Raw genomic sequence first — 13999 nt, 5'->3', positions numbered from 1 at the left:
ACACCACGTGGCACCAGGCAGAGCGGCAGCGGGTGGGCTGCCCATCCTTCTAGATCTCCCTGCCTGATTAGAAGTAGGATTCCTGCAACATGCGGGAAGGGGAGGCCTGCAGACGGCCTCGCTGGATTCCCTAAGGTGCAGAGGGATGCTCTAGGCATTAATTGGAGAACAGAGAGGGTTCCATGTTTGCGCCTCCAAGCAGGTGAATTGGGGGGTGGCCGCTCCACGTCCAGGAACCCTTCCTTGGCTACCTGTGGCCACATTAGATGCTTCATGTTGCCCGCACCCCTACATTTAGCCTCCCACGTTGTGGTTGCCGGGTTCGGATTCTTCCTCTCTCCCCCAGCAGGCTGGGGACAGCACCTCGGTCTTATTCCCCATTTTTCCACCAGAGCGGGACAAAGCCGGCTCAGAGGTGGGGCTCAGCAAGTATCTACCAGAGGAAGGTGTGAACAGCGGTTAGGGAGCGAGACAGGCAAACACAACCCGTGGGGCTGATCTGAGGTGAAACCTGGGTCTGGGGAACTCAGGAGGCCCTGACCAGCCTGAGGTCAGAACGGGCTTCCTGGAAAGGTGACATCAGTCTGGATTTTTCTGAACTGGAGAAAGAAGAATGAGTATCTCGGGCAGAGGGTGTGACCTGCTGGTGGCTGAAGGGGACGGTCTGAGGCGGGGACTTCAGTCCCAGGCAGGGCTGCCCCGCGGCGAGGACACTCCAGGTGAGGAAGGTGCCAGTGAAGGTAGGGCTGAGGTCACAGCGAGTGTGGCGGGGGCAGGCCAACGGGGCCGCTGTCCCTTATGTCACCTGGTAAAGAAAAGGCACCTGTGGGACTCGGGATGGAGAGCAAGCCCACCCTGAGAAGGCAAAACTACTGGGAAAGCAGGTGATAGCTCTGGGCATCTCCCAAGGACGGCTTGGTTTGAGTTAGATGTGTCTGTGCATCTGGAAGGTAAGAGCCAACAGAAAGGGGCAATGCCCCGACGGTTTTGGTCCCAGCTTTGGAAGAGGGCAGAAACGCAGAGCCCGGGGAAAGCACCTGGTTCCTCCAGGTAGAGCCTCCCACGCAGCCGCCGGCCAGCGGCCAGCAGCCAGCAGGCAGAGCTCAAAGCAGTCAGACCGGTGGTGATTACGCAGGAGGGGTGGCCTTTAACCCTTGGCACAGGCAGCGGCTTATTCAAAAGGGATTAACCTCAAGGCTCTGACCAAGGGAAAGGAAGGGGAGGAAGATCAGGAACAAGGCTTTTCGGGGGCAGGACATGTGGAAAGGCATCTGGGTTCACCTGCAGGAACCTGAGGCCACCCTCTCCGGTTTTCTAACTTGGTGCATAAGGCACAAGTGCTCGCAATCAGGAAGCCGATGCCCCGGCTCGCAGAGGAGCCCTAGCAGCGGACTCGGGGGCGGGCGGGGCAGATCGGGTGCACAGGGAGAGTGGGCACCACAGTGCCCCCGCAGCACGCATGCTGTCCAGGGTGCCTGACTGCCCTTGACCTACGGTGACCTGGTGCTCTAAACGCCCAAGACAGTTGCCAGAAATCCAGGGCCATCCACCAGAGTTCCCCGCCACGGAGCGGTTGGCTGATTGAGCCCGTCAGATCCCAACCTCTACATATGCCACCGTGCGGGGCCTAACCCAAGCCATCCCTCGTCGCCGTGCAGACCAGGAAACTAGGGGATGTGATCACCAGGTACAGATGGCCTCGTCGACTAGCCGGTCAGTGGGGGTCACATGTCAGAGGTCATGGTTTGCCAGACCATAAAGCGTGACACCAGATGGAGGTGTTGTCCCCCCTCACCCGCAAGCAGCTGGGTTGAGTATTAAAGCAGCAAATTCAGTTAAAAAAAATTTTTTTAAAGGCTTAGCAGCTTCTTAAGATTTATGTATTTATTTTACAGACAGAGAGAGAGAGAGAAAGAGAGCACAAGTAGGGGGAGCAGCAGAGGGAGAGGGAGAAGCAGGCTCCCCGCTGAGCAGGGAGCCCAACTCGGGACTCGATCCCAGGACCCTGGGATCATGACCTGAGCCGGAGGCAGAGGCTCAACAGACTGAGCCACCCAGGCGCCCCTCAATTTTTTTTTAAAGATTCATGCACTTTACTGAGTGTTATGCCTCAATAAAAGTTAACAGTGATGCCTAATAATAAGGACGACAATGAGTGCTTGGGTTCTGGGCAGGATCTCCTTAGACCCTGACCCCGTCGCCTCGTACGTAATGACTCGTTCACAGGACCCCTAAGGCACAGGGGGAGCTTTTCTGCAAAGGACTGGAAATAGGAACACAAGGATTGCAGAGAAAGGGTCCGGGACTGGCACTCAGCACTGGCCTTAATCAGCCCACGTGCAAACACTGTGTCCCCAGGGTGTCTGGGGGGCAGAGGGCACCGCCCAGTGCCGCCCAGACAAAGGTGTGGACAGACGTACCTCCGGCTCAAAGTGGGGGGCAGCGGCTCCCCTTAAAGCAGCAAATTAAATTATTAACAGGTGAAACCCCCTCGGCTGGGTGAACCAAAGTACCATCCCAGGTTCTGATGCACTTAAACAATCAATGAGCAGGGCCTGTTGCCCCATACACCAGACTGGGGACCCCCGATATTGGGTGCCTCAGGAGGGTGCACCCAATATCACGAACGTATAGAAATGAAGCACCCAATATCCCGACTCTCACCGAAGATCTACGTGCCCTGCTGCTGAGAACAGCCCGCCCCATCGCGTGTGGAAGAGGCATTATCTACCGAAATTTACAATGGGACGCCCCCCCCCCCACCAGAATGGGCGAGTTAGTTCACACCCTGGGTGAGAGGGAACACTCAGTCTCCATCGGGATCCCGTTGTCCTGCTGCAAGCCGGACCGGCGGAATGCACGCCACTGAGAAAGGGGAGAAGGGGGGCGCCTGGGTGGCTCAGTGGGTTGAAGCCTCTGCCTTCAGCTCAGGTCATGATCTCAGGGTTCTCGGATTGAACCCCACATTGGGCTCTCTGCTCAGCAGGGAGTCTGTTTCCCCCTCCCTCTCTGCCTGCCTCTCTGCCTACTTGTGATCTCTGTCTGTCAAATAAATAAATAAAATCTTTTAAAAAAAAAAAGGGAGGGGAGAAGGTGGGGTCCTGGTCTGGCACAGTTGCCCCCCAGTCCCTCCCCCGTGCCTGACGGAGCTGCCTCCCCCAGCAGCAGGTATGGAACACACAAAGGGGCCAAATTTCTAAAGCTGCCAACCTTCCCCTCCTCTGGGCCCGTGGGCACATTCTGTTTTCCACTAGTCCAATTATTTGGCCTCTGTCTCTGTTCCCTTCATTGATTTAGAGGACATTGCAGCACGCATGGAAACCTCTACCAAATTCAATCAGCAAGCCTTGTGATAACCAATAAAGCCTGTCTTTCCTTGACATGTCTCTGCTGAGAAGAGCTATCCTCTTCTAGGATAGAAGAGCTATCCTAAAATGGCCTTAGACCTTAGGACTGTCTTCTAAGGAGCACCTGTGCCATTACCCAGATAGAATATCGTGTGTTCATACCTCTCAACAAGTCCGTGATAAGTACCTTCTTTGAGTAAGAGTAGGGGAGGTTGGACGTGGGCTCTCAGGGCGAGGACTAGGGAAAGAGCAGTGGACTAGATCTGTTCTGCTAACTGATTCCCCCCACCTCCCTATTTCTCAGAAAACCTCCTCTTCATTCAGCTTTGCTCTGCTTTCCTGTATAAACTCAGTTCACCTCTGTCCTGTCTCTAGATTTCAGTTTCCCCCTATGTCGGAGAAAGCGGCTAGATTTAAACTCTGCCCACCACGACCTCCTTCTGGGAGTGCACGGCAGGATGACAGACGCGTCCAAAATGGGCACGACCCCATCCTGTGCCCCTAGCAGACATGACTAATCAAACTTGGCACTTTCTCCTATTGATTCCAAGCACCCAGAGCGTTGGAGTCCTTGCCAGGGACACACACACACAGTCAGGGTGACATCAGCCATTAGTCAGATCTGGACTCAAGATCGGATCACTTCAGGTCACACAAACCAGCTCCCCAAACCAGGTGTGAATGGAGCTGTTAGAAATCGCTGTGTATTTTGGGGGTCCTCCTGGCAACAGCCCAGGTTGGGGAGTTGGAGGTGGCCGTGGCGGCAGGTTTTGGCCCAAGGCTGACATGAGGACCCCTCCCCAACAGCCCCAACCCGCGGGCTGCCTCCCCACCATGGCTCCCCATCCCCTCCCTTGCTATTAAAAAAAGAAAAGACATAGCTCTGTATTCTGGGAACCTAATTATAGATCTGATACAAAGGTGTCCTTTGTAAACACAAACATATCCATATTACAGATATCTGTAAATACAGACATATCCAGGCAGAGGGTCAGGTCAGTGAGTCTGTCAGGGGATTTCAGACGGGACTTGGCCCTGAAAATGGCAGGTCCTGTGGCCCCGAGGTCCTGCCCAGCCAGGGGTCTGTTGAGACAAAACCCTAAGAACAGGATCCCTGCACTCCGGGACAGGGACCCCCACCTTTCAGGGACCACTGAACACCTGAGCAGTAGCAGGACAGAGGGGTGGCCCGCGGGGAGCTCACAGAAGGGTGCAGCTGTGGGAGCCCAAGGCCCAGCCTATCAGCTGCTGCCTGAGGTTGGTGTAGGGCGGGTAGTGGAATTCATTGAGCTTCTCCAGGCCCGAGGAGGAGAGCAGACTGGCACGGTGGTGGGAGAAGGTGTCGAAGGAGAACTTGCCGTGGTATCTTCCCATGCCACTGTTACCTGCATGGGCACAGAGGTGAGGGCCCGAGGCTGGCAGCCCAGCCAGCCTTAGCAGCAGCCCCCTCCCCAAGCGGGAGCCCACAGCTGGCACGGCGCTCAGGGAAAGTCAAGCCACTCCAAGAGCCATTTTGCAGATAGGGACACTGAGCCCTTGAGAGGCCCAGGGCCTGGATCAAGGTAGAGCAGAGAGTGAAGGCAAAACCGGGCCCTTCCAGGTTGGGAATACCAACCGGGTCTTCCCCGGGGTGGGGCGGGGTGGGGTGGGGGGGCTGCGAGCGGACGAGGGAAGGGCTCACCGACGCCCCCCAGCGGCAGGGACGGCAGAGACAGGTGAGCGAAACCTTGGTTGCCTCCGAAAATGCCGCTGCTGGTCCGATCCAGCATCTGGGTCACTACCTGGGGGTAGATAGGAGAGGCCCAGTGGTGGGCTCGTCATCAGGAAAGAGGACTTGGGCCCCCCACCATTCCACGGGGAGCAGAGAGTCTCCCCCGTTCCCATCTTCTACTGAGATGGCTCCCCCGAGAGCTTTGCTCTGCCCCCTCTCCTCTGCAGGGCCTCTGCTGGCCCATTCAGAGCCTTTGCATGGTTTAGGAAGACGGGGCTCTCTGGGTAGAAAAAGGCACCTCTTCTCTTGGTGGAAGCTGCCCCAGCCAGGGCAGACAGCTGGCCGGCCGCACATCTGACAGTCAGTGGCCTTGTCCAAGCCCCCTCTGCCAGGAGTCCTTGTGCAGGCAACCTCTGTCGGGGAGATGTTGCCCCTAACCTTCCCACCATGGGCTATCAAGGGGAAGGTCATCTGTCTGCACTTTTTTCAACCCCTCCATTGGCCCAACCCTGCCCGGGAGCCCCTCACCTCTTTGCTGTTGGAGAAGGCATACAGGGCCAGGGGCTTCTCCCGACGGTTGATGAAGTCGATGGCCTCGTCCAGGCTCCTCACGTTCATGATGGGCAGGATGGGGCCGAAGATCTCCTCCTGCATCACCGGCTCCGTCTCCTGCACGTCCACCAGCACCGTGGGGGCTGCGGGCACAAGGGAGCCCTCAGCGCTGGGGCGGGACGGGGGTGGGGGTGGGCCACGGGCAGGGCTCAGGGGCCGGGCTCAGGGGCCTTCCGGGGAAGGGAGCGTCCCCGCAGCCCCCAGGAAGGACGGCGAGGGGTTGTCCAGCCCCAGCGGGGGCCGAGGTGGAGCAGAGGTCGGGGAGGCAGGAGTCCAGGCCCGGCCAGATCGCGCGGCCCTGGGAGCCTGGAGGCGGCGCGGGGCGAGGAGGGGGCGGGGCGAGGCGGGGGCGGGGGCGGGGCCCGGGCTCGCGGCCCAGGTTCGCGGCCCACGCGGGACCCGCGTCCTGGAAGGGCCTCCGCCCGGCGACCGCGCGGCGACAGGGCGCCCTCACCGATGTAGCGCTCGCTCTCGTCGCTCTGGCCGCCGACGGCCACGCGACCGCAGCCCAGCAGGCCCCGGAGCCGCTGGAAGTGCTTGTCGCTGATGATGCGGCCCAGGCTCGGGGAGCTCTGGGGGTCGTCGCCGTAGAAGCGGGTGATGGCGCTCTGCAGGGCGGGCACCAGCCGCTCCTGCGTGGCCGGGCTGCACAGGACGTAGTCGGGGGCCACGCAGGTCTGGCCGCTGTTGAAGTAGCGGTAAAAGGCCATGCGGTTGGCCACGGTCTGGGGGTCGCAGTCGTCGTCCACGTAGCAGGGGTTCTTGCCCCCCAGCTCCAGCGTGACGGGCGTCAGGTGCTTGGCGGCGGCAGCCATGACGATCCTGCCCACTCGGGGGCTCCCTGGGGATATGGGAGTTGACTGCCCCCCATGCTCAACCAGCCTCGGTTAGATGGTCCAGGCACCACTTTTTCTGGCCCATTGTACCTTGTCTGCTGGGATCTGCCCCAGGCCCTGCTGCCCCAGCGTTCCACCCTCTAAGGCCCAGGGGCTGACTGCCATCTGGGATGCTCGCTGCTGCTGGCCACCACCTCATCCTTCCACAGCCTTCCCTCCCCACCCCCACCCCAACCAGGACTCTGGTTGAGGCCCCTCTCACCAGTGAAGAAGATGTGGTCGAACTTGTGCTCCAGCAGCTGGCCGGTCTCCTGGGGCCCTCCCAGCACCACGGCAAAGCAGCTCTGCCAAGGCGGGGTAGGTGGTTCAAGGCCCTGGGGACAGCTGGTCCTCCGGAGCCGACAGGGATAGGGGTGTGCGACCCCGGGGGCTAATGGGGTGGGGCCATCCTCACCTGGTCCAGGTATCGAGGCAGGACCTCAGCCAGGACCTTCTCTGTCCCCTTACTTAATTCTGATGGCTTCAGCACCACGCAGTTCCCTTCAGGGACAGATGGGGACGTCGTGGGGAAAGGCCAGTGCCCCACACCCACCCAGGGCAGAGATGCAAGGAACATGCCAGAGGCCGGGGGTACCACATAAATGGAATTCTGGGGGCCTCCTTTGGGAAGGGCTTCTGGGCGGGCTCCCCACCTGCGGCGAGGGCGCCCACTAGCGGCATCAGGGTCAGGTGCACGGGGTAGTTCCAGGGTGCGATGATGAGCACCAGGCCCAAGGGCTCCTTCCGGATGAAGGCTGAGTCCAGCGACAAGACCTTTGGTTCAGGACACGTGGTAAGGCGCGACCGTGGATCACCCCAAAGCCGCCCCCCCCCCAGAATCTTTGAGGGGCCTGTGGAGTGGAGTCCTCATGAGGAGACCGAGGAAGTTAGAGACTGGGGGCGGGGGTGTTGGGTGGTGAAGAAGCCTGGGCTGGAGCCCTGCCCCCCAACCCCCACCCCCACCCCCACCCACTGCAGGCAGCGGCTCACCAGGCTCTTGGCCACGTACTCATCCTTCATCCAGGTGTGTAGGTTCCGGAGCACCAGGTCGACCTCGTTCTGGCATATGATGAGCTCGGATACGTCTGCGTCAAAGACTGACTGCAGTGGAGAGAGAATTCAGGGGTCAGGTCTGGGGCGGGGCAGGGAGGGGACCTAGTGCTTGGGATCCCCAAGAGTTCCAACCCTGGGGTCATGGAGAGAGCCCCCAGAGGCCACACAGTGAGCACAGCGAGCGGTGAGGAGCACGGGGCCCCAGGGCAGGTGGCCCGAGCTCCAACGCTTGGACCTCGGGCAAGAGCCTTAACCCCCATGCACCTCAGTTTCCCCCTCAGTAACCTGGGAGCCGTGGTTCACGGGTTTGGTTGACTTAATGCTGTCACACATTGTGTGCCAGGAAAATGTCTGTGAAATAAACAGGAATGAACCAGGGCACAACCGGTCCCTCCTGCCCCCCCGCCCCGCCCCCGCCCCCGCCCACCTTGTGCAGGTCCTGTGCCAACGCCTCCTGCAGGAGCGGCTTGTTTTCCTGCAGGAAGCGGCGGAGGCCCTTGAGCTGCGCCGCCCTGAACTCGGCCGGCCTCGTCCGTCCTGTGCTGAAGGCCTCCCGCAGCCGCCGCAGGGTGTCCGCGTAGGGGTCCATCCTGCAGGGAGGGGGCAGCGTGGGCCGGGGCTCCCCACCTTCTCGGGCGTCCTCCCTGTGCCCCTGGCTGTACCTCTATGGGCTCACGGACACTCCTACAAGGACTCCCGCGTAACCCCAGAGGGCCGGGACTGCGGCCGCACCCCTCCAACACACCTTCTGAGAACTTGCTAGAGGAGCGAGGCCTGAGTGGGCCGCTGGCAGGGTTGACCTGGAGCCCCTGGAGCTCCGACCCGAAGCTCTGCCTGGATTGCCAGCATCACCCTCCCTCATCCAGCTCTCTGCCTGGGCTTCAAACAGCTCCCGGACCTATCAGCCTGGCTCTAACTTTGTCAGTGGCTCCCTAGTATCTCTCTAGGGCCAAAGGACTCGGCCCTGAATCAAGGCCCAGAGTGGAAGAGTCTGGGCTGAGTTATGGCACCCAGGTGTCCGGATGTCCGTCCCCGGTCCCTGGCCGCAGCTCAGTCTTACCTTTCCCAGGTGAGGTGTGTCCTCACTGTGCACACTTGGAGTGTCTGGTGACAACCTCAGACTCAGCTTGTCCAAGGCCAGATCCCCAGGCCCAGCCCCACTCTTGCCCAATAAATGGGGAAGCCAAGCTGGGTGGGGGCAGGCCCGGAGGGGTTGGAGCTGGCCTGCTGGTTCCTGCTTCTCATCCAAGGCACCTCCTTGCCTGCTCCCCTGCAGGGGAGCAAGGACTGGGGGCTTACCGGCCTGGCTGTTTACCAGGGCAGGCTTTGGCTGGGTCTGGGCTGCGTAGGTGACACAGCCGACTTGGCCAATCCTCGCGAACCTCACAGTCTAAACGCGGAGGAACAGTGACACTGAAAACAGTTCACCAACAGGGATCGGTGGGCCACAGGCTGTTTGAGGCCAGCGAGAGGCCCCACCGGCGGGTTCTAGCTGCAGGGGGAGGGAGAGGGGCAGGGCCAGGCTCCGGGAGGGCCAGGTTCTGGGCAGAGGGACTGGCATGTGGTCAGGTTCTGAGAAACGAGACACGGCTAGGCAGGGCCTTCCCGCAGGGAGCTGGGGCTTAGTGCGTGGACGGGGGCCCCACCACGGAGCACAGACTACACAGGAAAGACAGCTGGTCTGATTATGACCCCTCCGAGGTGCTGGGGGCCGGGGGGACCTGATTTACCCTCCTCACACCTGCTGTATGGTGGCTTCGGTCCCAGACTGTGTGGCCCACAGCCCCTCACCCCACCAGCGCTGAGCCCCCGCCCTTCCGTGATTGACTCCGAGCATCTTTCTGTAGCTTCCAGAGGTGGGAAGGCGGCGCTTTCAGGGGCAGAAATAGACAGTAAGTGTCGCTTGTACGACCGTAAACCAAAGACTCAGCTCCGGCTTCACCGCCCAAGCAGCTTTCCCTTTCCTCTCCCAGCTCCCCAGCCGTCCCTGCCACAGGCTTGGTGACACCTGGCTGGCCCCAGTCTGCCCACGTGCTGCCTCCTCCCCCAGTCTAGGAGCTCCTTGAAGAGGATGGGGTTTGTCCCATCAGACCCGAGGGAGGGCTCCTCTGAGGGCGCTGGAGCCCGGGAATCTGAAATCCGGCCACAGCCAGAGTAGGACAGTGCCCACCTCCCTGAGCAGAGCCAGCTCCCGGCCCCGGCCCATGGCCCTATGGCCCCATGTTTCACTCCGGAGACTCCCGGGCCCCACACACCCCAGTGTGGGCTCGGACCCTGGGTTCCTCACACCTTTGCCTTCTTTGCCTGACATTCTGCTTCCAGAAGCACTGACTCCGCTCCTATCCCCGGTCTCACCCCTGCCCCTGATGGCTGCCAGTGTCCCCCACACCCCAGCCCAGCTCCTACCAGACCCCCATGCCCATGCCTAACAGAGGAGTGGTCCTGGGGAAGCAGAAGCTGCCTCCTACTTCACGGCTCTAAAACCTTCCCCAGGTGGGGTCAGGGGTTGGCTGCAGCTGGATAGAGGACAGGTCTGGCAATTCCAGGCTGTTCTGGGGCTGCTGACAGGGGCTGGCAGGAAGATATCTGAGGAAAAAAATCCCCCAGGGGATTACAGGATAAAGTATCAGTGGGACCCAGGCAGCAAATGCTGCCTCCTCCAGGAAGCCCTCAGCCAGCAGCATTTTATGGCCCAGCCAGGTCCCTGCACCGACTCTTCATGTCCACCATCCCCTCCGTCCCCATGCCACAGGGGTCCTTTATCACCCCACTCCAAACAAGCCCCACGGGCATCCTTGGGGCAGAGGAAGGGGCCGTGGCAGCTGCAGGAAGCCTGGATGGGCGGGGCCCCTGGTAGGACCCTGGGCAAGTTACTTAACCTCCCTGAGCCTCTCTAGGTGACAACAGTGAGTGACAGGGTCCTTGAGAGGATCACGCAGGAAGAGAACCAGAATAGATAAGACAGGTCACAGCTGTTGGCGCAGTCAGCGCCCCTAAATGTTGGCTACTGACACGGCCTCAGCTCTTTCCTGAGCACACAGTGAGTCCTGGGAAGCAGGAACACGAGCGCGGGTTCTGTCCCCTCCCTCACTGGTTGTCCGACCCCGTCCTTCCACCAGCCCTGAGCGTTGGTCCAATTCGACCGAGACCACCGGCTGCAGAGGGCTGTGAGGAGTGGCTCCGGGCAGAGCGTGGGAGAACCCACCAGAACCTCCCGGGCACCCCGACGTCATCCTTGCCCCAGACCGGAGTCAGCTTAGCAGGAGCCACAGCCAACCACAGCCCCCAGGCCTGAGTCTGGGCCCGGGCTGGAGACGGCTGTGGGGTTAGGCCACCGGGAAGGGAGCCCCAGGGCTGGCGGGGCCCATCTAAGAGCAGAGGGTGGGGGTAACAGCTGAAGGGGCCTCCTGCCCCCCCACCACTGGGTGACACGCACTTTCAGATGGCTGATGCGCACCTTAATGAAGCTGTTAAAACAAAAACGAAATGACACGGAACAGAAGTGAGCAGCCCAAACGGCTCAACAGCCACAGGGGTTGGGGAAGCAGAAAACAAGACCGTGGTTAGATGTCCTCGCGGCCCCCGTTTCACCGGTTTCCTGCGGCTGCCCTAACAAATGGTCACTGTAAGGACCTATTTTATGTTTATATTTTGTCAAGAGGCTTTCATTGAGGTTAAACAAAACCTTGTTGTTTAGCCCTTGAACTGTCCTCGCTCCCCTTCCCCCAGGGGATTCACTTAAAGGCGGGTCCCGGAAACCAGCTCCGGGTAACAATGCCCAGATACAAAGGTGGGTCAGGCCAGGTGGAGACATCCGATCAGTAGGGGGTTGCATACTGTCTCCCTAGCTACCAAGGAGTATGGGCCCCCGCCCTTTGGGTACCCTTTGGCGCCAATCCTAATCAAGGTGTAATAGGCTGATTCAAATGTCTACTAGGGTAAATTATAATTCAATTGGTCACCTAGCATCACTGTGGAGTTTCCTGTGTGTGTTACAATCTCATTGGCCACCTGTGCGTGGCCAGGCCCGACCGCATGGTCTTTGCCCTTAAAAGCTAGACTGTGAAACAGACAAGGGTCGCCCTCTCTTGTAAGAGGTGCGGCCCCGAACGTTCGGTTAGATTCTTGATGCTTGGCGCGAAATAAAGCTTTGCTTGACCTTCGCTTTGTATCAGTCTCGCTCCTTTAATCACGGACCCGTTATTGGGGCATAACAGTCACAAACGTCATCGCCGAGGACAAAAGAAATGTATTGTCTCACGGCTCTGGAGGCCAGAAGTCCCAGATCAGGGCCGTGCTTCCTCCCACGGTTCCCAGGCAGAGTCCTTCCCCACCACCTGCCACTGGGAGGGACGATACGAGCGAAAACATCTGAGGACAAGAGGAAGCCCAGCGCGGCGACGTGTCGGTGAGACAGAGCAGGGGGGAGGCGGGGGACAGACCAGGAGCACCTTGGAGTGGGTACAGCCACTGGAAGGCAGACGCTTCACTGCTCGAGCCACCCAGGAGCCCCTCGAGGATTCCTTCCAGGAGTTCTGTTGCTACAGGGAAGCCAAGAATGGGTGGTGGCTGGGGGGGTGGGATGGGTTGAGAGTGGGGAGATCTAGGAGGACATACGGGTGTTTATGGGGTTGAACCAGATGGGGAGCCCTTGTCGGGGGAAGGTAGAGGGGCAGGGCATGGGGGGGTGAGGGCTGGCAGAGTTGGGGGCAGAGAACGAGGGACGGATTTCCTCTGGGGATTTCTGTGTTTTCCATGATGTGACACGAGCCAGAGTGGGGGAAGGAGGAAGACGGATGTGACAAATCTGAGGACAGAACAGTGGCTCTGGTTGAAGCCTGGGAGGTCTGGCCATGACCTTCCATTGAGACCTGACAGACTTCTATGGACTGAATGTTGCCCCTCCAAAACCAGATGGTGGACTTTACAGAGTGCTCCCTTTTTGCCAATTATAAACATTGGTGCGAGTAACATCAGATATGTGTCTCTCGGTATTTCTCTTGGGTGCGTATCTGGGATTACGATGTGTAGGTGGTATTTTCATCTGTATTGCTACACATGACCTTTGGAGGATATTGGCTCCAAAGAGAATGACTAATGGCAATTTCCCCTAACATTGTATGAAAGCTCCCCTTGTCCCATATCCTCTCTAACACTTGGCATTGTCAGACTTTTGCTTTTGGCCAATGAGTGTAGTCAGTTGACCCCCACAAAGGTATGTCTATGCTCTAACCCTGGGCATCTGTGAATGTGACCTTCTAAGATCATCCTGGATTATCTACAGGAGCCCTAAATCCTATGACGAGTGTTTTCGTCAGAGGAAGAGATTTGAGATAGAAGAGGAGGTGGCCACGTGAAGATGAGGCAGAGATAGCTGTGAGCCAAGGAGGCCCCCCCGCCCCAGCCCCCAGAAGTTGGAAGAGGTAAGGCAGGACTGTCCCCTAGAGATGCTGGAGAGAGTGTGGTCTTGTCGTACCTGGATTTCAGGCTTCTAATCTCCAGAACTGTGAGAGAATAAATATCTGGTTTCTAAGCCACAAAGTTTATGTAATTTGTTACCTAGGTCCTAGGAAACAGACACAATGGGTACGTAACAGTATCTTACAATTGTTGTAATTTATATTTTACGAGTTACTGCTGAAACTGAGCATAGTCTCATTTGCTTATGGGCTCTTTGGGTTTCTTATCAGTTTTTTGGTTTTTTGTGGGGTTTTTTTGCATGGTTTTCTACTGTGCTATTTTTCTTTTGTCTTATTGGTTTGTAGGAATTCTTTTTTTTAAATCTTTTTAAAGAGATTTTATTTATTTATTTATTTGAGAGAGAGAGAGAGAGAGAGCACAAGTAGGCAGAGAGGCAGAGAGAGCCCGATGCAGGGCTCGATCCCAGGCCCCTGGGATCATGACCTGAGCCGAAGGCAGAGGCTTAACCCACTGAGCCACCTGGGTGCCCCTAGTTTTTTGTTTGTTTGTTTGTTTTTTAAGATTTTATTTATTTTATTTGACAGATAGAGATCACAAGTAGGCAGAAAGGCAGGCAGAGAGAGAGAGAGGAGGAAGCAGGCTCCCCGCTGAGCAGAGAGCCCGATGCGGGGCTCGATCCCAGGATCCTGGGATCATGACCTGAGCCGAAGGCAGAGGCTTTAACCTACTGAGCCACCCAGGCACCCCTGGGTGCCCCTAGTTTGTAGGAATTCTGTATATTCACAACAGTAACCTTTTGCCGTATATCTATTTTTTTGTAACGAATAAACTTTATTTTCTAGAACAGTTTAGGTTCACAGCAAAATTGAGTGAAAAATACACATACTTCCGATCTACCCCCTTAACTCCCACACACACCCTCCACATCCCTCACCAGAGTGGCACAAGTGTTAAAATCAGCAAATCCACCCTGACCTGTC

The 13999-nt window shown here is 58.3% G+C and overlaps 1 protein-coding gene across 4 annotated transcripts; it reads right to left on the bottom strand.

Moving 5' to 3' along the window:
- Positions 1-4026: 4026 nt before the first annotated feature.
- ALDH3B2 (aldehyde dehydrogenase 3 family member B2) lies at positions 4027-8751 on the bottom strand. Of its 4 annotated transcripts, none has more exons than XM_080817625.1 (11): positions 8659-8743; positions 8026-8188; positions 7863-7949; positions 7536-7646; positions 7199-7319; positions 6961-7046; positions 6769-6850; positions 6125-6511; positions 5587-5753; positions 5029-5128; positions 4231-4732 (listed from the first exon to the last, which is right to left on the bottom strand). In XM_080817625.1, exons 2-11 carry the CDS (start codon positions 8185-8187, stop codon positions 4548-4550), a joined length of 1488 nt encoding a protein of 495 aa, XP_080673751.1. In that variant the 5' UTR covers position 8188; positions 8659-8743; the 3' UTR covers positions 4231-4547. The 4 variants fall into 4 exon arrangements, with proteins under 4 accessions (XP_080673753.1, XP_080673751.1, XP_080673752.1 ...); XM_080817626.1 differs by having other exon boundaries at positions 7884-7949; XM_080817627.1 differs by lacking the exon at positions 7863-7949 and having other exon boundaries at positions 4027-4732; positions 8659-8751.
- Positions 8752-13999: the final 5248 nt, after the last annotated feature.

Source organism: Martes martes, assembly GCF_963455335.1.
Source record: "Martes martes genome assembly, chromosome: 10".
In the NCBI taxonomy this organism is placed as follows: domain Eukaryota; kingdom Metazoa; phylum Chordata; class Mammalia; order Carnivora; family Mustelidae; genus Martes; species Martes martes.
Note: the sequence above shows the minus strand (reverse complement) of the source record. Positions and strands in the feature narration are given on the sequence as shown.